This window comes from Lontra canadensis, unplaced genomic scaffold (assembly GCF_010015895.1).
Source record: "Lontra canadensis isolate GAN:19392208 unplaced genomic scaffold, GSC_riverotter_1.0 scaffold70, whole genome shotgun sequence".
NCBI classification, from domain to species: Eukaryota; Metazoa; Chordata; class Mammalia; order Carnivora; family Mustelidae; genus Lontra; species Lontra canadensis.
In genome coordinates, this window is record NW_022631064.1 from 3,275,956 (window position 1) to 3,303,383 (window position 27,428).

At 34.1% G+C, this 27,428-nt stretch overlaps 1 protein-coding gene across 7 annotated transcripts in view; it reads right to left on the reverse strand.

Annotated features, from left to right (window-relative positions):
* CNTLN (centlein) overlaps window positions 1-27,428 on the reverse strand; it is a 307,186-nt gene that overhangs the window by 44,343 nt on the left and 235,415 nt on the right. For all 7 annotated transcript variants that reach the window (XM_032880530.1, XM_032880532.1, XM_032880534.1 and 4 more), the window contains 5 exons: window positions 22,923-23,020; window positions 21,306-21,432; window positions 19,769-19,906; window positions 18,998-19,183; window positions 2-187 (listed from right to left, as the gene is read on the reverse strand). In XM_032880530.1, coding sequence (XP_032736421.1) covers window positions 2-187; window positions 18,998-19,183; window positions 19,769-19,906; window positions 21,306-21,432; window positions 22,923-23,020 — 735 coding nt within the window. The remainder of the gene's footprint in view (window position 1; window positions 188-18,997; window positions 19,184-19,768; window positions 19,907-21,305; window positions 21,433-22,922; window positions 23,021-27,428) is intronic.

The following is a 27,428-nucleotide window of genomic DNA, read 5'->3' on the forward strand; positions in this document are numbered from 1 at the left end:
CCATTTCATCTTCTGTATCCATTATTTCCTCTAGATCTGACCGTGAAATGTTCAGGATCGAAGCTGCCAAGGTCTGGGCTTTATGGGTTGAGGTTTTGCGAGCATCCCTGTTTTTTCGCATTTTTTGAAACTCTCTAATTTGTTGCCTTATCTCATGGACATCACTTTGTAACTCTTTGACCAAAGCCTGCAACACATTGGAAAGAATGTGGGCTCATATGGAAGTCATAAATGAAGACAAAGCAGTCACAATACAAAAATGCGAAGATACCAGCAAATCATGGCTTATTAGGATTACTTGGATTTTATTTATTTTGGAACATAGTAGATTGCTCTTTACTTATTGTCTGTATGTAATAAAAGTTCTCTTAAATGCGTACTTAACTAACTTGCTGGATTAACCAAACTCTCCAATCCCTCTTTCAGATTTACCAACTGATCCCCTGCTTGGTGAATGCTTGAAGCAGGCAGGCTACTTTCCATCGTGCCAGAGCACAACCACTCTAGCCCACTGAGCTGATGCCAACTGTCATTCCTGTTTATTCTTAAATGTGTGTATATTCATTTTAATAGGTTAATTACATGATTAATTTACTTATTACATAAGCTGAGGAAAAACGGCTGCAGGAAGAGAGTTGTTTCTATTTTATTAAGACTGGATCAGAAAGGACTTTTTTTTTCCCCCAGAAAGGACTTTGCAAGGACTTGATAAAGACAAGTTGGGTAAATGTGTAATTAAATTATGTGTGGGCAAGACAACAATAAAGATTAAAAAAAATTAAAAACCTAGGACTGCTTCACAAAAGCCTTTAAGACATGAATCAATGCTGGTCCATATCATACCAACACATGCATAAGGAAAGGACATCCCTTACTCTGGGTGGACAGAGCTCTGGACCTCGATGCCTGGCTTTGTGATCAGAGAACAGGTTAGCTAAATGTTTGGGTTATTTTTTGGTCTTTTGCCAGCTCAAGCAATGTTGCAATAAATAATAAATCAAGTATACATTTTGCATCTCTAGGATATATCTCTAGAAGTGAAATTGCTGGACGAAAGAATTTGTCTAATTCTAATTTTGAAAGCTGTTACTTAATCTTTTCCCTCTCCAAGATGGTCCCAAGATACACCTCCACAAAGAACATATGAAAGAACCTGTATCTCCACACCATTAGCAAAACACCAATCTAGGATTTCACTAGTTTGTTTTCCCACTGTATTTTTAAATTTCATTTCTCTGATTAAAAAAAAAAGGTTGAACATCAGCCTTAAGAGATAATTACATTTCTTTGGTCATTTTTTTTCTGTTTTTCTTAGCGATTTATAGGAGTTGTTTACATATTTGGATATTACATTTGTCTACTGTGCCTATCCAAATTTTTTCATACTTTGTATTTTCTTTCCACAGTAATTAGTGTTTCATGCTAAGGAAAAAATATTTTTTTAAAAAGATTGTATTTATTATTTATTTGTCAGAGACAGAGAGAGCACACAAGCAGGGGGAACGGCAGGCAGAGCAAGAAGCAGTTTTCCTGCCGAGCAAGGAACCTAACAAGGGACTCAATCCCAGGACTGTGGGAGCATGACCTAAGCGGAAGGCAGACGCTTAACCAACTGAGGCATCCCGGAAAAACTATTTCTTATGTTTTTAATATCCAATGATGATTTTCCTTTCTTTCTCACTTTTGAATTTTGTGTGATACTTCAAAAAGCATTCTCCACAAAGAGATATATATAAATGCATTTTCTCACCATAATTTTTTTCTGTTACTTGTAAGATTTTATTTTTCATTTTTATATGTTTTTTACCCATTTGTCATCATTTAGAAATTATTACATAAAATCAGTCATAAAATCAGTCCTACAACCATTTATTAAAAAGTTCAACTAGGGTGCCTGGGTGGCACAGTCAGTTAAGTGTCTGCCTCTTGGCTTCAGCTCAGGTCATGCCTTTATCATTGTGATATCAAGCCCTGAATGGGGCTCCAGACCCAGCACACAGTCTGCTTAAGACTCTCCCTCCCTGGGGCACCTGGGGACTCAGTGGGTTAAGTCTCTGCCTTTGGCTCAGGTCATGATCTCAGGGTTCTGGGATCAAGTCCCACATCGGGCTCTCTGCTCTGCAGGGAGCCTGCTTCCTCCTCTCTCTCTGCCTGCCTCTATGCCTACTTGTGATCTCTGTCTGTTAAATAAATAAATAAATTCTTAAAAAAAAAAAAAAAGACTCTTTCTCTGTCTCTTTCTGTCTCTCCTGGCCCCACTCTCTCTGTCTCTCTTAAATAAAATAAATCTTAAAAAAAAAAAGAAATAAAGTTCACCTTTCTCCCACTGGTCTCATATGTGTTTAGGTCAGTGTCTGGACTTTCTCTTTTGTCCCATCTCTCTTTTATTAATGAAGCTTTATAACTTATTTAAACTAGTAAGGCTTTATAATAAATGTTAACATCTGGCAGGGCTAGTTCCCTCTTACTACCCTTCTTTTTCAGGTTTTTCTTGGTAATTTTTGCTTGTTTGGTTTCCATATGAACCTCCATATGAACCTTGTCTAGTTTCCCTCCCCCTAAAAAACAAATCTTACCAGTAATTTTATTTCAATCATGTTAAATTCCATCCATGTCAGGGTAACCTTTTAGCATGCTGAGTCTCCCTAATTGAAGACCATTGTGTTCCCTTCCCGTTAACTCTTTATTTGTGTTTCTTAGGATCATTTTTAAGTTTTCTCTTTCTAGCTTATTGCTCTTGCCAGCTTATTTATTTGTTGGAGGGAAATTATTGTTGAATTATAGGTTCAATATCTGTTCTGCTCCATTATTTGTTTTGTTCCTTGAAGACTCCAATTATACATATGTTGAATCTTTGTCACTTGCTTCATAAATCCTTTTCCCCCTAATATGCTTTATTTTTTAACTGAGGCAAAATTATAAATGAAATAGTGCACACATTTTAAGGGTTTAGTTTAATGAGCTTTGACAATGTATAGAGCCATCACCCTGCTCAAGATACACAAAGTCTTCATACTCTGGAAATTTCTGATGCCTCTTCCTAGGCAATTTCTTCCACACCCAAACTGTAATTGTTGACACATACACATTTATATGAGACCAGCAATATATGTATTTCATGAGATAATTTCTTTTCTTTTACTTCCCTGCTTTGCCTGCTATCTTGCTTCCATCTGCTCCTATGTCTCAGCATCTTTTCCCCAAATTCTTACATTTAATTCCACCTTAAACATGGGCTTTTTAGAGGAAATTATTTCATTAATATTTCAAATTTATACTCAAAATTTTCAGATGCTCTGTGGCAACTTATCTGTGGTGAGACTTATTTTCCTGCCACTTACTTTTTCTGTCTTTCTCCATTCTTACTTTAGTACATTTGCATAGATACTGTGTTGGTTCATTTCTCTGGACTCATTTTTGAAGGAGAAGATTTTTTCCTAGATCATCTAATTATAGAAAGTTACACAGAAGAAAGTCCTGTGGTATGTTCCAGGCTAGTGAAATTTTACATACTATTTTATAATTTTTTTTTTGATGAATTCCATTTGCCAGGTTATTTTTGTTATGATTTGCTTGCCTTTTGTTTTGTTTTATTTCACAATGTAAGGAATCTCTTTTCTTGGCTACTATGAGACAAGTGGGCTCCTTCAGATATTCCTTGTCTGCTATTTTTCAATGGAAACAAACCAGTTCTAGGACAGCTATCACAAACCACTGTAGACCTGTTCCACTGTTGCAAATAGTGGATATTGGATTTGTACCTCATGTGAACTTCCATCTTGTAAGAGGTCTTGATCTTTCAGAGGTCTGGAGGACCTAAGACTTCTTTACATGGTGTTTTATTTCTGTGTCCTTTGCATGCTTTCACCAATCTTACCTCTTTTTCAGTTCTTCCATGTACTCTGAAATCCAGAGTTTTAGTTCTGATCTACATTGACTGTCAAAAGGAGCTGAATTTTTGTTTCTCATTCTTGTCTGCTGCATGATTCCAAGGGACAGAGGTGAGGTAATGATGATTTTACCCCTCTAAAATCAAGAGAGAATTTTCCAAAATGCATTTCCCCCTCATATTTCCAGTTCTTGACTATTATGAATAAAATTGCTATAAATTTTGCTGTACATATTTGTCTGTATGTTTGTACACATATGTTTTCATTTCTCTTGGGTAAATATGTAGAAATAGAATTGCTGAGTCATATGGTAGGTGAATGTTTTATTTATTAGAACTTTTAGAGCTTTCCACCAAATCTTGCACCACCAACAGTAGATGAAAATTCTCCATTCTCCACATTCATTCCAACATTTGGTATTGAATTTATTTAAAGAATTTGTTTAATACTATTGTAAGTTGAAAATTTTTTTTCATTTTCTGTTTATTGCTAATACATAAAAATCATTTGATTTAAAAAAATCATTTGATTTTTGTACTTTGACCTTATATTACATGAAATGGTTAAACTCTCTTGTTAATATTACTAGCTGTTTTATAAATTTTTAGGATTATCTACATAAAGAATCATGTCTCACCTGAGAAATGCAAATCAAAACCACAGATTAGTTACTTACAAAGATTAGTTACTTAACAAAGCTAGTATGAATGTTACAAAACAAAAGTAGCAAAAATAGCTATTATTACAAAAATTAGTTAAGGGATACAAAGATAAAAAGATGTAAAACGTGGCATCAAAAACAAAACATGGACTGAGAATAAAAATGTTGCCCTTTATAATGGGATCAAACGTAAGTTGTTACCAAAATAAAACAGACTGTTATAGTTATAAACTCTTATATGTAAGACTCATGTAAGCACAAGAAAAAACAGCTATAGTAAATACACAAAAGATAAAGAGAAAAGAGTATAAGTATGCCTTATATATGAAGAAAATCATGAAACCACAAAGAAAGTAAGCAAGAAAGGAACTACAAAACCAGCTAGAAAACAATTAACAAAATAACAATAACCACATACCTATCAATAATTACTTTAAATGTAAGTAGACTAAATTCTCCAATCAAAAGACTAGTTTGACTGAATGGAAAAAACCACCCTCATCATATCTCCTCCAAGAGACAAACTTTAGATGTAAGAAGATGGAAAATGAAGAGATGGAAAAAGATATTCTATGCAAATGGAAACCAAAAGAGAGCTGGAGTAGCTACATTTACATCAGATAAAACAGACTTTAAACAAAGACTGCAGTAAAAGATGAAGAAGTGTGTTACATAATGATAAAGGTTAATCTAACAAGAGGACATAATTTGTAAATATTTATGCACCCAACCTCGGAACATCTACATATATAAGACAAATATTAATAGACCTAAAGGAAGAAATAGACAGTAACATAATAAAAGTAGGGGACTTTAACACCACTTATATCAATGGATAGGTTATCCATATTGAAAATCAATAAGGAAACATTAGCCTTAAATGACATACTACCAAATGTATTTAACAAATATTTGCAAAACATTCCATCCAAAAAGCAACAGAATACACATTCTTCTCAAGTGCACATGGAACATTTTCTAAGATACATCATGCCAGAGCACAAAACAAAACTTAATAAATTTAAGAGAACTGAAATCATATCAAACATCTTTTCTGACCACAATAATATGAAACTAGAAATTAATTCTATGAAGAAAACTGGAAAATTCAAAAATATATGAAGTTTAAACAATATGCTACTGAATAACCAACAGGACAAAGAAGAAATCAAAAGAGAAATAAAAAAAATAACTTGAGACAAATGAAAATGGAAATGTAATACCAAAATTTATGGGATGCAGCAAATATAGTTCTAAAAGGAAAAGTTCAGGGTCACCTGGGTGGCTCAGTTGGCTAAGGTTCTGACTCTTGATTTCTGACCAAGTCATGATCTTAGGGTCATGAGACTGAGCCCTGCATCAGGCTCCACACTGCACTGCCTGCTTGAGACTCTCTCTCCCTCTGTTCCTGCTCCCCACTTTGTGTGTGCCTTCTAAAAACTAAAACTAAAACTAAAATAAAAATAAAAGTTCATAGTGATAAATGCCTACCTCAAGAAACAAGAAAAGTGTCAAATAAAGAACCTAACTTTATACCTCAAGGAATTAGAAAGCAAAAAACAAATGAAGTCCAAAGAAACTATAAAGAAGGAAATAACAAAAACTAGGGAACACATAAATGGAAACTAAAAAGACAATAAAAAGATCAATGGAACTAAGAGCTGGTTCTTTGAAAAGATAAACAGAATTGACAAACCTTTAGCTAGACTCATCAGGAAAAAAAGAAAGGATGAAAATGAATCAGAAATGAAAGAGATGCTACAACTGATACCAGAGAAATAGAAATGATCATAAGAGACTATGAACAATTATATGCCAACAAGTTAAGACAACCCAGAAGAAATGAATAAATTCCTAGAAAAATACAACCTACCAGAACTGAATCAAAATGGAAAATCTAAACAGACTGACTACTAGCAAGGTGACTGAATCAGTGATCAAAACCTTCCAGCAAACAAAAGTCCAAAACCAAATGGCTTCACTGGTGAATTCCACCAAACATTCAACTAAGAATTAATACTAATTCTTCTAAAACACTTTCAAAAAGTAGGAGAGGGTCAAATTCTTCCAAACATATTTTATGAGGCCAGTATTACCCTGATACCAAAACCACAAAAGGATATCCCCTCCAGCACATATACACACACATTACAGGCCAATATTCCTGATGAGCATACAAGCAAAAATCCTCAACAAAGTATCAGCAACCTGAATTCAACAATACATGAAAAGGATCACATCCATGGTAAAGTAGGATTTATTCCCATATATGCAAGGATGGCCCAACATTTACAAATCGTTAATGTGATATAGTACATTAACAACAGAAAGGATAAAAACACATGATCATCTAAACAGATGCAGAAAAAGCATTTAATAAAATTCAACATCTGTTTATGATAAAAACTCTCAACAAAGCAGATATAGAAGGAATGTACCTTGAAATTATAAAGGCTATATATGAGAAGCCCACAGCTAAGGTCATACTCAAAGGCGAAAAGCTGAAAGCTTTTCCTCTCAGGAACAAGACAAAAATGCCCACTCTTGTTATTTTTATTCAACATAGTATTGGAAGTCCAGCCAGAGAAATTGGGGTGGGGGGAAGGCATCTGGATTGGAAAGGAAAAGTAAAACTGTCACTATTTGTAGATGACATAATATTATACATAGAAAATCCTAACCATTCTATCAAAAAACTGTTAAAACTGACCAACAAATTCAGTAAAGTTGTAGGATACAAATTCAGTAAAGTTGTAGGATACAAAAACCAGTCACTGTTGTTTACACTAATAATGAAGTATAAGAAAGAAAATTTATGAAAAAAATTCCATTTATAAGTGCATCAAAAAGAATAAAATACCTAGGAATATATTTAATGAATAAAGTGAAAGACTTATACATTGAAAACTGTAAGACATTAATGAAATAAATTGAAGAAGATACAAATAGATGGATAGATATTTCATGGTAATGGATTGGAAAAATTAATACTGTTAAAATGTCCACACTAGCCATTGTATAGATTCAGTGCAATCCCAATCAAACTTTCAATAGCATTTTTCACAGAAATAGAACAATCCTAAAATTTGCATTGAACTGCAAAAGATTCCAAATAGTCAAAGCAAATCTTGAGAAAAAAGAACAAAGGTGGAAGTATCATGTTCCCTGATTCCAAATTATATTACAAAATTACAGTAATCAAAGCAATATGGTATTGGCATAAAACAGACACACAGTTCAATGGAATGGAATATAGATCCCCGAAATAAACCCACAAATACCCGGTCAATTAATTTATGATGAGAGATAAGAATAAAACTGGAGAAGCGATAGTCTTTTCAATAAATGGTGTTGGGAAAATTGGACAGCCGTATGCAGAAGAATGAAACCCAACCACTATCTAACACCATACACAAAAATTAACTGAAAATGGATTAAAGACGTGAGGTTAAGACCTGAACCATAACACTTTAAAGAGAAAACATAGGCAATAAGCTCCTTAACATAGGTCTTGATGATTTTTTTAAAAATTCTGACACCAAAAGTGTTTAAGTGGGACTACCTCAAACTAACAAACTTCTGCACAGCAAAGGAAACCATAAACAAAATGAAAAGGCAACCTCTTGAATGGGAGAAAATATTTGGAAATCATATCTGATAAGGGCTAATATTCAAAATACACAAAGAACTCATACAACTTAACACAAAACAAACAATCTGATTAAAAATTAGGCAGAGGATCTGAATAGGCCTTTTTCCAAAGAAGATGTCCAATAGGTACATTAAAACATGCTCAACATCATTAATCATCAGGGAAATATAAATCAAAACCAAACTGAGATATCACCTCATAGCCAATAGAATGTCCACTATCAAAAAGACAAGAAATAAGGGTTGGTGAGGATATGAAGAAAAAGGTACCCCTATGTACTGCTGGTGTGAGTTTAAATTGGTACAACCACTATGGACAACAGTATGGAGGTTCCTCAAAAGATTAAAAAGAGAACTACCACATGATCCAAGAATCCCACTTCTGGATATATACCCAAAGGAAACAAAAACACTATTTTGAAAAGATCTATGTGCCCCTACATTCAATTCAGCATTATTTAGCACAGCTGAGATGTGGAAACAATCTACATGTCTATCGATAGATGAGTAGACAAAAGAAATTTTGGTGTATATATACACAATAGAATACTATTCATCTATTTAAAAAAGTGAAATCTTGCCATTTGTGACAACATGGATGGACCTTGAGAGCATTATGCTAAATGAAAGAAGTCAGAGAGAAAAAGACAAATACTGTATGATCTCATGTGTGGAAACTAAGCAAAACCAAACCAAGCTCATAGATACAGAGAACAGATGGTGGTTTCATGAGGTGGGGGGGGAGGGGATGGGCAGGAGGGGAAAATTATGTGAACTGTTTTTCTTTGTCTAGATTAAATAAATTGAATAAAAAATTTTAAAAGTTCATACATTGAGATGTTACCTCACAAATATTAGGGCGGCTACTATCAAAAATACAGAAAATAACAAGTGTTGGCAAGAACGTGGAGAAATTGGAACCTTTGTGCACTATTGGTGGGAATGTGAAATGATGGAATTCTATCCTGTCTAATGTTCTATTCATCTATTTCTACAGTAATCATGATGTTTTATTTACCATAACCCTATAGCATGTTTTGGTGTTTGTTAGGGAAAATCTTCCTCTCTCTGTTCGTTCTTTTTCATCAGTCATTTTTATTCCTACTTTTCAGCTATTCTTTTGGAATCAATTTGTCAGTATCTAGGACTGCACTGCCATTTAGATTAACTTTGGAATAAATTCTCATATATACAGTATTGATTCTTCCCATTCAGAAAACAATACTTACTTCCATTTACTTATTTCTGTTTTATGGCTTTTAGTGTTTTTTAGTCTGCTTTACAGGTTTCTTGCATTTCCTGAAAGATTTATTTCTGGGTATTTAAGAGTCATGTTTTATTCATGTAAACAGAAATTTAAAAATAGCATTCTAAAATATATTATTACTTGTAAAGTCCACTTTATTTTGTTTGTTGACCTTGTTTAGACCTTATTGCTGAATTATCTGGTTAGTTCTAGTAGTTCATGAGTTGATTCTCTTAGACTATTTGTGTCTAAAAATATGTGACTGACAATCACATTTTGGTTGTATTATCCCATAATTATAAATTTTTCTTATGTATTTGCATTTACAAGAATCTGTAGAACAAATATTAATAGTAGCAATGAAAGAGCCATCTGTGTCTTATTCGTAAGTCGATATTGCTTTTGTCTCAATATTCTAAGATGGCTCACCACCATAACTAAATTCTTGCCAGTAATATCAAGGAAAGGAGAAGGAGAAGGCATATGCCTTCCTTTTAAAGTCCCAAAACACAGTGGGACAAAAACCTGAAAATAAACAAACATAAAAGAAAAGGACAGCTTCACTTTGCTTGTATCAGCCTATCACCCAGGCTGGTGTGGCTCAGCACAGAGAGGGAACTCCAAGTTTCAACAATTCCTTCCCCTCCCTGGAGAAGAAAGAGTAAGGTGAGCAACCAGCTTCCCCAGACTTCTGATGCACTGCATGAAGGACCTGCTGCAATTTCATCTCACCCAGAGACTGGCTCAAATGAGATGTTCAGAGATGGCTTGGAACCAGGAAGAAGAGCTAGGGGTACCAGTGTCAGCCATGCAAGCAGGCGCAACCTCAGTTCACAGTGGCCTGTCCTGCAGAGGACCTCATCAGTTTTTGCTGCTGAGGAAAACAATGACCAGGATAGCCCTCTTGCCTCCCTGAAGATTTAACCACTGCATTTCTCCTGCACAAATTTTCACAGTACTTTAAAAAGATCATACCACATGATCAGGTGGGATCTATCCTTGGGATGCAAGGATGGGTCAACATATGAAGATCAATTAAATGTGACATACTACATTAAATGAATGAAGGACAAAAATCATACAATCATCCCAGTAGATGCAGAAGCAGCATTTAACAAAATTCAACATCCTGTCATGATAAAAACTCTCAATAAAGTGGGTATAGAAGGAACATACCTCAACATAATAAAGGTCCTATATGACAAGCCCATAGCTAAAATCATACTCAACAATGGAAGGCTGAAAGCTTTCCCTCTAAGATTGGTAACAAGACAAGGATGCCACTGTCACCACTCCTATTCAACACAGTACTGGAAGTCTTAGCTAGACCAATTAAGGAACAAAAAGAAATAAAAGACATCCAAATCAGAAAGGAAGAAGTAAAAAAGTCTTGATTTGCCCATGACATGATATTATATATAGAAAATTCTAAAGACTCCACCAAAACATCATCAAAACTAACCAACAAATTCAGTACGTTGTAGGATATGAAATCAACATTTAAAAACTAGTTGTGTTTCTATACACTAACAACAAAACATTGATTAAAAAATAAAGAAAATAGAGGCGCCTGGGTGGCTCAATGGGTTAAAGCCTTTCCCTTTGGCTCGGGTCATGGTCTTGGGGTCCTGGGACTGAGCCCCATGTCGGGCTCTCTACTAGGTGGGGAGCTTTCTTCCCCTGTCTCTCTCTGCCTGCCTCTCTGCCTACTTGTGATCTCTGTTAGATAAATAAATAAAATCTTTAAAAAAAAAATAAAGAACATAATCCCATCTCCAATAGCAGCCCCAAACAATAAAATCTAAGTAATAAATTTAACCTAGAAAGTGAAAGATCTATACACTGAAAACTATCAGACATTGATGAAAGAAACTGAAGAAAATGTGAATAAATGGAAAGATAACCCATACTCATGGATATGAAGAATTAATATTGTTAAAATGGCCATACTAACCAAAGCCATCTTTAGAGTCAATGGCATCCTTATCAAAACCCCAATAGCATTTTTTCACAAATTAAAAAAAAAAATCTTAAAATTTATATGGAACTACAAAAGACTGAATAGTCAGAGCAATTTTGAGAAAGAACAAAACTTGAGGCATCATACTTCCCAATTTTAAACTTTATACAACTAAATAGCAAATATCCAAACAATCCAATTTAAAATGGGCAAAGGATCAGAATAAGCATTTTGCCAAAGAATGCATACAAATGGCCAAAAAGTACATAAAAAGGTACTCAGTCCCAACAACCATTAGGAAAATGCAAACCAAAATCACAATGAGGTATCACTTCACACCTGTTAGAATGGCTATTACCAAATAGGTAAGAGATAACAAATGTTGGCAAGGATGGAACCAAAAGGGAATCCTGTGCACGCTTGGTGGGAATGTAAATCGGTACAGCCATTATGGAAAAAAATATAGAGGTCCTTAAAAAATTAGAACTACCATATGATGTAGCAGGTTCACTTCTGGGAATATAGCCAAAGAAAATGAAAACAGGATCTGAAAGAAATATCTGCCTTCTCATATTCACTGCAGCATTCTTCACAATAGCCAAGACATGAAAACAACCTCAGGGTTCAGGGTCCATTGATGGATGGATGAATAGATGAAAGAAAACATTATATATGTATGTATGTATGTATGTGTGTGTGTGTATATCATATATATAATTTCTTTCATTCATATATTTCATATATATTTTTTCTTCCATCTATAATACTCCATTGCATATGCATATGCAATGGAATACTATAGAGCCATAAAAAGGAGGAAATCTTGCCATTTGTGACAACATGAATGGATCTTGAGAGCACTATACTGAGTAAAATAAGTCAGACAGAGAAATACAAATACTATATTGATGCTTCTTACCTGTGCAATCTAAAAAAGCTGAATTCATAGATGCAGAAGAGTAGAACAGCAGATTCCAGGGGCTGAGGGGTGGAGGAAGGAGACACTGGTCAAAGGGTACAGACCACCAGTTGTAAGAAAAATAAATTCCAGGTGTAATGTACAGCATAGTGACTACAGTTAGCAAAACTGTATTGTATACTTGAAAGTTGCTATAAGAGTAGATATTAAATTTCTTTACCATAACAACAACAACAACAACAAAATGGTAATTATGTGAGGTGTGATGGTTGTGTTAACTAACTTTATTATGGTAAACATGTCACAATATAAACATATAGCAAATCATCACACTGTACACCTTAAATTATACAGTGTGATATGTCAATTCTATCTCATTTAAGTTGGGAAAAGAGAACAGAAAAAATCATAATTAAGAGAGTAGATCAGTACCTAAGTATTAACAAACTGTACATATAAAATTATAGTGCTCCACAAATGTTCTCATTAAAGAAGCAAGAAATTTATATGCCCAAAACATCTTACTAAATCTTTCCAAAGCAAGCACATATTGGTAATTAAATGATATAAGCTTCCAGCTAAATGTTGTTCTTTGGCTTATATTTATTTCAGAGCTAACAGACACCATTGAGAAGCTAGAATCTGGCATATGACTCACACATATACGCACATTAACAAGCTTGTATCAGGGCTCAATCAAACTGAGCAAATACTTCTAGGAATTTCCCTCGTGTGTTTTATTCAGTTACTAGGAGGATTTAAAGTCTCAGCTCTGCCACATACACCCAGCCCACATGCTCAAAGCGCTTGATTTCACCCCCAGGCAAAATTCCATATTCAAGACTAGATCTAGAACAGATGGTCACTCCACCTCTTCTCTAATCTGGTTGTGGCCTGTGAAAAATGCATAGACTAAAGGGAACACAGATTCCACAACAGGGCCAGAACAAACATTATTGCTATTAATACTAGTAATAATATTTATTAAGTACTTCTGTTTACATGATACCCTAATAAGCTCTGTACAGAATGAGTCCTGGTGATCACAATGTTCCATGTAGGAACTGTGAACATTCTTTATGCTCTTTAAGGAATGTGCCCAGCTCTTGCCTTCACAGAGTTTTCAATCTAATCAGTGATTATGTGTCTAGTACCATTCTTTTTTTTTTGTTGTTTTTTAATTTTATTTATTTATTCCACAGAGAAAGAGAGAGATCACAAGTAGGCAGAGAAGCAGGCAGAGAGAGAGAGAGAGGGAAGCAGGCTCCCCACTGCACAGAGAGCCCTACGTGGGGCTTGATCCCAGGACCCCGAGATCACGACCTGAGCCGAAGGCAGAGGCTCTAACCCACTGAGCCACCCAGGCGCCCCTGTCTAATACCATTCTTGAGCCAGATATAAAAATCATTAAATTTCAATTTTACTTATTAAATAAATATTAAATTTATATTTATATAAGTATGAAATTTATATTAAATATGAAATTTATTTATTAAATTAAAATCCTTGAGAACCAAATGAGTCTTATTAACATGCCAGTGCCAGTGCTTTGGGGATAATGAATGACAATGTGTTCACTGGGAAGGAGAACGTGTGCGAAGGCAGGAATGAACACAGTATGGGGGAAAGTTGGAGAGTAGTGGGAAGATTAGATTCTAGGCACAATGGTGTCAAACTATGAAAGGTGTTAAATATTCCAAAAGCTGATCTCTAGCACAGTAAAGATTTAGGAAGTCACTGACAGTATATAGCCTCAGATAGTGGCTCCTCGGCATTTCCACATGGTCCTAGGGCCATGTGTGCAAAGAAGAGAAGGATGGTAGTCATCTCATTCCTCAGAGCCAAATATCCAGTCTTTGCCAATGTTTCTGGTTTGGCATTAGTTGCTGGTTGCCCTTTATTAGAAAAATGGATTAAGCAGCAGAAATAGTGCCAGTATCAACTACATACTGGCTCTAAATCACAGTGAAGAAAAACAAATTTCAAATTACCATTAGGCTTTGATTAAACACCAACTCATATATAGATTCAGTTGAACAATTGAAGGAAGTGTTTTAAAAACTGTATTATGCATAATAATCACTTAACTTGTTAAATTCAGCTTATTGGGCACCACCCTCACCAAGACTTTGATGCAATAAATTTAGGGCCCTAAATTATGCATCTTATTCAAAGGCAATAAAATCAGTTGATTCTAAGACAGGTAATCCAATACCAAATGGAAACTAAATGGCAAGGTTCTGAAAGAGCACTAAAAATGGCTTATCGATCTCTTTTATCTTTTCCTATTATATAATCTTTAATATGTTACTCAAATTACAATGACATGAAACCACAGCAATTCTGAATTTATCTATTAAGACATTTATACTCTACATCATTGTTGGTGAAAAATACGAAGGATTAGTATGTCACTCTTCAACAATTAGAAATTACTTAATCATTAAATATCATTCAAATCCTTGGACAAAAATAAAAACCTTGCTTTTTAAAGGATAATTTTTGCCAAATTATTTTCTGTGATGAAGTATACCCATTATATTATCATGAAGGTCATGAAACTTCATCGTCTATAATAATCAGATATGTAATTATAAAATTCATTTTTCTATTTTTAAAACTTTTGGTTATCAATTCTTTTTTTTTTTAAGATTTTTATTTATTTATTTGACAGAGAGAGATCACAAGTAGGCAGAGAGGCAGACAGAGAGAGAGGAAGGGAAGCAGGCTCCCTGCTGAGCAGAGAGCCCGATGCGGGGCTTGATCCCAGGACCCCGGGATCACGACCTGAGCCGAAGGCAGAGGCTTAACCCACTGAGCCATCCAGGCGCCCCAGTTATCAATTCTTTTTAAGAAGGACACATTCTGGGGCACCTGGGTGGCTCAGTCATTAAGTGTCTGCCTTTGGTTCAGGTCATGATCCTGGGGTCGTGGGATCAAGCCCTACATTGGGCTCTTTGCTCAGCAGGAAGCCTGCTTCTTTTTTTCCCTCTCCCCCTGTTTGTGTTTCTTCTCTCACTTTGTGTCTCTGTCAGATAAATAAATAAAATCTTAAAAAATAAATAAGAAATCAAAAGGACACATTCAGAGAATATTTCAGAAAAAAACAATAATTGACATTTAAATAAATCTTATAATTATGTATTTCATGTTTTATATCTTGGCTAAAACTGTAACAAACAAAACCCTAATCTGAATAGAAAACAAAAAACAAAGGCTTATGAAGCTAAAAAAGTCATAATAAAAATGGTTTTACATCACGAGTAATGACAATATTCAATGAGAGTGCTATCAGAAATTAAAGAGTGAGACTATTCAACAAGTATTTGGAAGAAACAACATCTTTAAATCTGAAAAAGGTAAATTACGTTCACTAAAATTAATACTCTGCAATCATTTGGGTTCCTCTGAGGCAAGGTTTATTGGTTTGACTTTATATCCATCGAAACCTTTGTTAAAAGAGATAAAACAGAAAAAAATGTTTTATTCCATTCATTTTATAGATATTTTTAAAATGAGAAAACTCCCAAGGTATCTATGATTTCCAAAGAAACAAAGTAAGGGATTTGTTCTAAATGGGGTACTACTAACATGGCATAAAATGTCATAAGCTCCTATTTTTAGAGGAATGAAGAATATGACATTATACATAAGATCCAGTTATCTGCCATCTATATTCAATCTATAAGCTCAGGAATGTTACTTCTTATAAATAAGACCAATACCTATGGAGGTAAGTGGATTTAAAAATACTCTATGTTGAGCAGAGAAGTCTCTACTGGGGGCTTAGGAGATGCCAAACTACCTACCAATCTAGAGAGAGAAACCAGAAAAAAAAACTGATTTGATAACACTAATATATTAATGTATATAAAATATTTTAGAATATGCACACACACACATAAAAATATGTGGCAAATTTAATTGAGTGATTCAAATAACAGGGGGGTTATTCAGGAAAGGAGACGGTAAGTAGTGATGTTATGTGATTCTGTAGTTTAAATTTTCACTTTATAAAAATTCCATGGATTGAAAATATTTCATATATTGAAATAAATTTCTACTGCTGTGTTATGTCAGTTTCTTTCAATTTTAATTCCAGCACAGTTAACATACAGTGTCATATTAATTTCAGGCCTATAATACAGTCATTCAACAATTCTATATATTACTCAATGCTTATCATAAGTGTACTCTTAATCCCCTTGTCCTATTTCATCCATCCTCCCACCCACTTCCCCTCTGGTAACCATCTGCTTGTTCTCTACAGTTAAAATCTGTTTTTTGGTATGTCTCTTTTTCTCTCTGTTCACTTGTTTTGTTTCTTAAATTACTCATGTGAGTGAAATCATATGGTATTTGTCTTCCTTTGATGGACTTTGCTTAGCATTATACTCTATATCCATCCACGTTGTTGCAAATGTCACTATCTCATTCATTTTTGTGGCTCAGTAACAGTCCATTGTATAAATATGTGCTACATCTTCTTTGTCTATTCATCCACTGATGGATACTTGGGCTGCTTCCATGATTTGGCTATTATAAAGATGGTTGCAATAAACATAGGGGTACATAGATCTTTGCAAATTAGTATTTTCATATTTTTGGGTAAATACCCAGTTGTAAGACTGTTGGATTATAGGGTAGTTCTATTTTTAATTTTTTGTGGAACCACCATACTGTCTTCCACAATGGTTATACTGGTTTGCATTCCCACCCAAACTGCAAAATGGTTCCTTTTCTCCACATCCTCGCCAACACTTGTTTTTTGTGTTTTTGATTTCAGCCATTCTGACAGGTGTGAGATGACACTGCATTGTGGTTTTGATTTGCATCTTCCCTGATGATTAGTGATGATGAGCCATCTTTTCATGTGCCTTCTGGCCATCTGTATGTCTTCTTTGGAGAAATGTCTGTTCATGTCTCATGCTCATTTTTTAATTGGGTTATTTGTTTTGGGGATGTTGAGTTTTATAAGTTCTTTATATATTTTGGATATGAACCCTTTATCAGATATCATTTGCAAATATCTTCCCCATTCCAACGGTTGTCTTTTAGTTTTGTTGATTCTTTTGCTGTGCAGAAACTTATTTTGATGTATTCCCAACAGTTCATTTTTGCTTTTGTTTCCGTTGCCTCAGGAGACATATCTAGAAAAACACTGCTATGGCTGATGTCAGAGAAATTACTGCCTATGGTGTCTTCTAGGATTTCTATGGTTTTAGGTCTCACCTTTAGGTCCTTAAATCCATTTTGAGTTTGTTTTTGTGCATGGTGTAAAGAAAGTGGCCACCCAGTTACATTCTTCTGCATGTAGTTGTACAATTTTCCCAACACCATTTCTTGGAGGGACTGGTTTTTTCCATTGCATATTCTTGCCTCCTTTTTCAAAGATTAATTAACCATGTAATTGCAGGTTTATTTCTGTGCTTTCCTTGCTGTTTCACTGATCTATGTGTCTATTTTTGTGCCAGTAGCATACTGTTTTGATTACTACAGCTTTGTGGTATATGATATGCCAGTTTTTAATCATGCATGCCATCAAGTAGCACAAGTAACTCAATCTCATCAAAGAGATTGCTAACAAACAAAACAAAACAGAACACTGTGATTTCAGGAGAAAAGAGAGAAGGTAAAGAGAGACTTTCCCACCATAATCACATTGTTTTGGTGCTTATTTTGAAAGGCCAAAGAACTACATTAAAATTTCATATTTCTAATGGAAATATAGTTTGATTAAGTAGTGATCATGACCACATGCGGACTATTCTGCGAGGTACCTGTAGATGTTGTGGAGGTGGAGATTGATAAAACACTGTCCTTCACTTTAAGAAACTCATCATCTACCTGGCGGCAAGAGATCCATTCGCTAGCTATAATATGAGATGGGATAAAAGGCACCAAAAAGAGGTATCAACAACTCATGGTGGGACTAAAGGAGCAGAGCAAACACCAGATTCCTGGTCCATAGTGCCTAGTAACTCTGAAACCAGAGCTGTTCCTCTTTGATTTTCCCAGAAGAGCTAAGGGAGGAATACTGTCTGACTATTGGGGCAAAAGCACAGTCCAGATGCCGAAAAAGCTCCTTAGAAGGACTTTAGAACAAACCACTTGGCTCTGCCCTTCCCCCGCATCGTGGTTCCTTGTGTAGTCAATGACAGCCTCTCTGGGGTTCCTCATCTGTCAGATAATTTCTAGACAGTAAGTACAGCCTTTGCAGGCACTTTGATTTGTCTTCCTTTTGTTCTGCTAAGTCATTTACCATTTCTCTATCCTTTCCATGTCTAATAGGCTAAGGACTGGGGTTCAGATGTCTCTGAGCTTCAGTAAATCTGGGGCAAGTTTCTGGTTGTTCTTGCTGGATTTTCAAAAGAATAGAGTATATAAATGACTTAAGTCTTTCATCTTAAAACCTGTCTTGATTACAAGATTATTACGATTCATAACTGAATTGGTATTAGGAATATTAAAAATAGGGTGGAAAAATTTAAACTCAAACTGTAAAACCAGACCTTTTCTAGACAAATTTTGAACACTGTGGCAAGTAGGGTAGGAGAAGATGCTTTGTGGTTTCAGAAAGCAGAAATTTCAGAGTGTTCCCACATCATCTCAAGGAGGTCACCGTTCTCCTGAAGTACAGTACAGTTAGTAAACTACAAGTAATTCAAACCTTTACAAAGATGGTGAACTCTTCCACTTTCTCATTGGCTAACAACAACTTCTTCTGTGCACCTTCCAGGGCCTGCTCACTTTGCAGTGCTAATCCTTGAAGATGCTTAGAGGCCGCCGTTTCAATCTCTGCCATTGCAGTTTCGGTCTCGCTTATTTTTGATACTAGGACACTAAGCTTGACATCCTGCAGAAGACCAGTGATCACAGAATAGAAAATCATTCACAAACATATCGAGAAGAGTTAGGTATACATGTCAGGTAAAAAAATGGTTTCATGATTCTCTTTCTGTATGTATTTATTTTCATTTGGTTAAAATGGATGGTTGTTTTCATTTATTTTCAATAAAATATCCTGTGCACATATTCTCATATATTTATCATCAAAGTTATTTATATTTTTAAAAATTATAAAGACATCATTAAAAACATGGAAGCTATTTTAGACCAAAAGATCTCACAAATCAAATAGAAATATTTAGTTAGTTTATAAGGTTAGGTGGGTCTAAAAAATTTATAGCCACTTAGGCCAGTTCTTAACAATAGTGTTCATTTAAACACATTATCAAGACACATAATCTGTTTCTCTAATATGGCACTACCTTTTGTGTTAAACAAATTCTGTTTCATGTAGAGATAGAAATGTACTTTGCAGTTATCTGAAATAATTAAGTTGCTCATAATAGTTTTGGGGAGAAAAAAATGACGACTTTAAAAATTAAAAAGATACAATAACATGCCATTTCTAAGCTAACACATCCAAAAAGCGTACCTTTTTTTCTAATTCCTCTTTAGTTTTTTGATACATCTGTTCATACTGTGACTTCTCTTTCACGGCAACACTGAGTCTCTGCTTTAGTGAATCAATTGATACCTTCTTGTTGGAACATTCTTCAGTTAGTGTCTTCACCTACAGCAAAAGCGTAAAGGTAACTATTATTGAAGGCATCCTAGTCATAAACTCCATTTTTTTAAACAGAAACCAAATGAATTCATGAATAAGTCTAATTTCTTTATTCTCTCATAAATGATATCAAATTTAAATAAATAAAAGTTTAAAAATACATGATATCAAATTCAAGTATAAGGTTTGTAGCACTCATATCACAAATGAGATGAAAACCCTTAAATCATTAAAAAATGAAAAATGCACAAAAAGGTATGAATGCTGGTATGTGTGGTCTGCCTAATAATACAGTACTAATTTTAACTATGTTTCCTTTCATTACCAACCTAAACTTCCGTAAATAGGGGATGGTTGTCTCTGATTCTTAAGCAAGCTGAGTCATGGGTAACTTTCAGTTATAACCATATAACATGTACTTTTTAGGATAAAATTAAATAAGTGCTGCAACATACTAATTATACATTTGAAAGAAGAAATAGTTTCTCTTTATTCACTTAATGCCACTAAAGATATGTAATTACTTATAAAAAGATTCTAAGACCATATCTGGAATGATATCTGGAATGAAAGTTTGAAAATCAGCAGTATTTAAATGACAACACTGAAAAAAAAACCCTATAGGAAGTAATTATAACATACGTGGATGTGTGGAGGATAAAAAGAAAGAAAATCCATGTGCATTTGTCTTGCTCATGTAAAATTTTCTCTCTTAAATCCACTTGAGCTAACAGATACTTACATTTTTATTTCCAACAAGGAAAGTAAGGGAGATGCTCTCTCTGGAGTGGATAACATTTAGTGAATGCCAAAGCACAAGCTGCTTTATGAGTTGTGCAAATAGCACCTTACAAACAAAACAAAACAAAAAAACCAAAAATCTCCTAGTCAGCAAATTGCTGATTTCCACTTTAGGGTCAGATATGCAACTGTGTTAAATACAACTCTCTTTCTAAGTACATTGAATTAAGTGTACAGAAGTAAAAAGTACACTTAAAAAATTTTGGTGAGTACATTTTTTAAAGAACTTCTGGTAGCTGATTATCACCTTTTTCATTTAAAAATATATGCTTCATTCAATCATTATAAATGTTAGCAAACTAAATAAAGCAAATAAATAACTCTAAATTGTATAAAGAAACATCGAAGGTTTTTAAATTCAAAATTGATTATCTTCTCATGATATGTTCACAAATATAAAGGGAATGTGTGGCTACGTTATGTATGAGATTTGAGTCTTGAATTTTAAAAACAATGTACTTTCAGAGCAAGTAACGTAATTATGTAACAGTATACATATTTTATGAATATTTTCTATAAATTTATTAAGATTGATACTCAAGAGTATCAATAAATAAGAGGGCAGTGATTTTTTTTCAACATCAGAGAACATAAAAGCTGATACCTTTTTTTCAAGATTTTCTAACATTTCATTAATACTCTCATTACTTTCCAGATTTACTTTCTGTCGAAATTTCAAGTCCTCTATCAAATGTCTTTTCATGGTTATATCCCTCTCCATTCGGGACATCCTTGAAAGGGAAAAAAGATGTTTTATCAAGATGATAGAAAATACTTTAACAGTGATTATATGATTATATGATAATCTTACATACTATCCAGTGCTATACCTCCTGCTAATTTTTAAATGCTATCTGATATTAATTGCAGATAAGATAATTACATGAGAAGAAATATTGCTCTATTAATACTTTGAGTTTTTATAAAATTTATAATCCAGTTGTTACTGGTAATTATAGTATTATATATACATTAAGACATAAAAAATAGGATAACTGAGAAAGATTGACAAAATTTATGAAAAATTAAAAACGTTATATCTAAATTATATTCTTGCATTGTTATCAAAAATCAAACTGAAATTTGGAGATCATGAACAAGCCTAACACTGACAGGAAACAATTCTATACAATAATAAACAAATATAAAATCTCATGCCGTCATATAGAAACACAATAACCTTGGGCATGGTATCTTCTAACTTAATATCATTTATGACTGAACTGACCTATCAGTGCAGCTTCACAGATAACCTGTGTGAAACGGCAGCTGCAATGACGACAACTACTGGTCCTATGGAATAGTAACAGGCAACATCTGCAGTGTATCTGCTGTGTGCCAAGCTCTGTTACAAGTGCTCTGTACACAGTCGTTCAAGCCTCACAAGAATTTTATGAGTGAATGTTATTAAACTGTGATACGGAGCTAGCAGGTCAAGGAGCCAGGATTCAAAGAATGTGTCTCTAGAGCCTTCACTCTTAAATAGTAAACAAGACTGCTTCTGAGGCTCATAAATAAACCCGGAGATATTTTGTTTAAAAAATTAATCTTTTAGTCTAGTAGTTTCATCTGTTAGTATCACTTCTAAGTTATCTTCAATTAAATGTGGTATACATGTATGTACAGTAGATAGATATATTTCTCAAACTATCAACAACAGACTGGAATTCTATCTAAACATGTAATCACCCCTAAGATGTAATAATATATCTATAAAAGATATAGAAAGGAAGTAATTTTGATTCAATGAGATAGAACATTTCAAACCCCTTTCTGCTAATAAACACATGAAGTACAAACTTTTATAATCTTCCTTTTAGAGACAAGTGAAACTTTCCTTTTTCTCCACCTTAGCTCTATAAGCTTAGGCATTAAATCCAATAAAAGATCAATCTACATTTATATTTTTGTCCAAATAATTACCACATTCATAAGTTTTCTGTTTGTAGTCTTTAGGTAATTAATTTATATATATTCAAAATTAAGAATGAAAATCTAACTTTAAATATTCTTACTCTAAATAAAAAATAGTAAATAGCCTGCCATCAACCATGCTTATAGGTAATATTCTTTAAACTTTCTTCTTATTGAGGTTTAAACATGAACTAAGGAAGGAAAAACTTCATTTTGAACTTGCGGTATTTCTTGTGGGCAATGTTTAATAGAGTCCACTACCACTAGGTGGCACCAAATACAATGGATAAAAATATCAAGAACATACTTTTCATGCATCTCCTTTATGTGCTCTTCTTTTGCTAGGAGTTCAAATTTCAGAGACTTCACATTTGATGACTGTTTAGTGAGTTCATTAGTCGCATTCTAGATTAAAAATACACATAAAATCAAATACACCTTTCAGTCTTTGGTGGAATGTAGCATACAAATAAATACCATTCTCATGAAGAGTATTAAATTTGCAAAATTATGCTTGTAATTAAGAAGGACATTTTATTATTTTTAAATGCTTTATTTTATATGTTTTAATAGAAGTACTATGGTACACTAAAATTTTTATATAACATACCAAAACCACAGAAGAATGTCATTGTATAACAACTGTAAAAAGCACATACCCAAAATACACGTATGGGAAAGAAACATGGACTGTTTTATAAAACGTGTATGCGCAGGTGATTAATTTAGTATTTTAATGGGCTAATAAGATCACTTAAAATGAATGGTGGGTTTACTAAGAACCCAAAACAGACCAAATATGGTCACAAATGCTCTGCAGCTCCTCCCATTAGGAGGTAAGATTCATTTTCCAACCCTTTCAGTCTGTCTGGCCCGTGATTTGCTTTGTCCAAAAAAAAAAAAAAAATGTGGCAGAAATGACATTACGCAAGTACCAGATCCTGGGCCTCAAATCTTGCAGCTTGCACTTTTGCCCTCTCAGAACACTGCCTGGGATCACCTTGCAGGGAAGACAGAGGAAAGGCCGTGTGGAGAAGTAGGGAGGTACCCGGGCAGTGGGTCGGCAGATCTGCTGTTAAGTAAGGCTATCTTGGAACTTCTGGTCCAGATAAATCCTTGAGTTAAAAGAATGCGGCAGGCACAAGAGAGAACGCAAAAGACAGAAGCAAAAGACCTGCCCAGTCCAACCCACTGGATCTTAAGAATTAATAAACTGTTACTGTTTTGAGCTGCTGCATTTTAGGATTTGTATGACAGTGACTGATAGGGAAGTTTACTAATACTAAATACTTCCTTACTTCAATTTATTACTACTACTACTTATTTTTCAAGTTTCTATGTACAAATATCAGTTTTTCAAAGCAGAACAGCTTTGTGGTATTTGCTGACTGCACAGCTGGGGAGCCAGAGGTAGTAAATGGAGTGTCAGGAACCCTAACTTTTAATTTGGACTCAAGTTCCAAGTAAACATGTAATCTGAGATATTACCTAGTGTTTTTGATATTTATAGTTTCCCCATCTAAAAGATAGTGTTAACATACATTAATTCATTTGTTGAAATTTTTAAATATTAAATTAATATAAGTAGAATAAAAGTGATAGCTTTAAAAGTATTTGAAATAGTTATTTTGCTAATCTTTCTATTAATTACAATCATTTGTGTTAGAACTATTCCCAGCTTTGACCATATCATACTAAATGAAATACAAATTTGAAAAGATGAAACCATTAATCACATCATGTAAATGCGAGTCAAATTCATTAGTCAGACTTCAAAATATCTCAGTGGTACAGCATATCTAAATATAAAATTTGAAATAATTTTTAATTTTTACAATAAATATGGAAATTTTCTTAAAAATTTAAGACTATGTCAAAATGGCAAGTGTACTGAATGTGAAAAGTTTTGATTAAGTGGGGACATCTGGGTGGCTCATCAGTTAAGTGTCTGACTCTTGATTTCGGCACAGGTCATGATCACAGGGTTGCAGGATCAAGTCCCATGTCATGCTCTGCAGTAGAGCTTGCTTAAAATTCTTTCTCTCCCTCTCCCTCTGTTTTCCACTTCCTCAATCTCTCACTCTTCCTCTAAATAAATAAAATACAAGTTAAATTTTTTTTTATTGGGTAATGCAATCTAAATTTCTACCATATTTGACATGCATTGGCAGAATAAGATATTCCACACTAGTGAATTTAGCAGATAATTGAAGCTTTTGCTTCTACCATTAATTTTCAATTCTCTCTGGAATGATTGTTCACTCACTTAGAAACAAGAACATCCATACTTACATGAAGCACTATAATAGTGATACTTCAATAAAGTGATATTATATTATAAATATTATCACTGTATTAATTATATATGTTAACTTGCTATAGTAAGTCATCACTATATCATTATATTGTCATGCTTTTTGGAACTATTATGATATAAATGGCTATTGACACTTACTCTAAATGGTCCCAGACTGCTGTTTTTCTAATTTTGTATTTTTACCTTAACATTTTCATATTTTCTTTTTCTCTCTGTCAATCCCTTGGCCAAAATTTCTTGCTTTTGCCATTCATATTCCTGCCTAAAAACAATTGTCTGCTCCTTTAACATGCCTACTTCTAATCTTTTGAGGTCTTTTCTGCTGAGAAGTTGAACAAATAGACTTATTGGAGCTGATTTTAAACTGCAGAGTGTCTGAGTAAAAGCATGGACTCTGAAGTCAGAGGGATTGAGTTCTAATTTCGGTTCTATCTCTTAGTAGCTCAGTTGACCTTGGACAATTAATTTATCCTGTGTCTCTGCTTTCTCAACAGTAAAATAGAGTAATAGATTTTATCTCACAGGACAGAAGTGAGGTTTGTTTCTTTTTAAAGATTTTTATTTACTTATGAGAGAGAGAGAGCAAGCGACCATGAGCACAAGAAGGTGGGGAGGAGCAGAGGGACAGGGAGAAGCAGATTCCCCACTGAACAGGGAGCCCAACACAGGGTGTGATCCCTGGACCCTGAGATCATGACCTGAGCTGAAGGTAGGGGCTTAATGTCTGAGCCACCCAGCCACCCCTAAAAATGAGGTTTAAACGAGTTAATATTTGTAAAAGACTTAGAACCAGCCTGGCAATAGTTTACCTATAAAGGAACAGTAGTTTAAAAGCTATGATGCTTCATTATTGACTTACTGGAAAACTGGAAAAGAACTTGGTCTACCCCAAAGGAATGCTTTCAACACTCAGGAAGTCAAAGAACCACAAATATAAACTGAAGTACTAGTAAATTCAAATTTTATAAATAACTATAAATACACTAAATATAAATAACACACACACACACACACACACACACACACACACACACACCCCATCTACTGGAAGGAATTTGTACATACCTAAATATTTGGTTATCTATCTATATATAGTTGGATACCTTGAAGAAATATGTATAATAGAGGTAAAAATGAGGATACAGAAAATACATATGAGCAATGAAATGATACTCAATACACCATGTGTATCTGAGAGGTATACCTAAGAATTTACACAGAAAAGACTAAAATTACTTGGATAAAATTTAAAAAGATCATGTAAACCTTTAATATATTCAAATCTAATGAGTTTCTTCTTAATTAGGCATAAAAACATCAACAAGAAAGTTTTTTTTTTTTAGAAAATTATGATGTTAGCAAGTTGTTATCTGCCATGGGTTGAATTGTGTCCCTTCAAAATTTGTATGTTAAAGTCTTAACCCCAGTACCTCAAGATGTGACTATATTTGGATAAGGCCCTAAAGAAGTAATTAAGGTAAAACGAGGTCATATGGGTGGACCTTCACCTGACATGACTGGTATCCTTATTAGAAGAGGAGAGCAAACACAGCTTACACAGATGCAGGACTGACCATAAGAGGTACAAGTTAACGACAGAACCTATGACCTATTGATACCTAGATCTTGGACTTGTAGACTGCAGAACTATGAGGAAAAGAAATTTCATTACTTAAGCCATGCAGTGTGTGGTATTTTGTTAGAGGAGACCTAGCAAATTAATGGAATATCAAAACAGATTTGTAGTAACAGAGTGTATTATACACCTTAAGGTACTGGTCTTCTAAGGTACTTCCATATTAAAACATGAAACAAGGCAGAAGTAAAGATTTATCCTTTCTGTCCCTATGTAGCCTGGTCAGTGTCCTAGGACTCCAGGCTAGATATGGACACTTCACTTCAAACATACATGGAGTATGACCTAACTTGCTCCAGGCATTCTCATAGTTTTATCTTTGTGACTCACACATTCCTCCAAAGTGAAGAGAGATTTATATGTGGGTGAAAACTTACACCATAGGAAACCATAAGGTAAATAACTTACAGATATTGATATGGGTCTATTATTTCCAAAGTTATGTTAGATGATTTCATAGTATATAAAACCAAGTAAGTAAAATATATATCAATGTAGAGCTATTAACCACTTTAAAAATTTAAGAAATCAGATTAGGTATTATTGGATCCAACATTCTATTTTATCTTGGTGAAAACTAAAGTTATATTAGGAGCATGAACACTTAATTTACAGAACTGTGAATTAAAGTTTCTGTAGTAGATACAGATAAGATCAAAGAATATCTCAAAGATTTTTTCTGTAAGAAACCTAACACTGAAATAGTTTTAGTCCACTTTTTCACAAACAAATGCATTTTAAGAAGAGATGTATGCACCAAAGCTTGCACCACTATTTTTTCTCATATTTCTGTTATGTAAGGTATTTAAACTTATGAAATGTAGTGGTTGAGGCAAGTTCTGCACATAAAAACTCTGAAG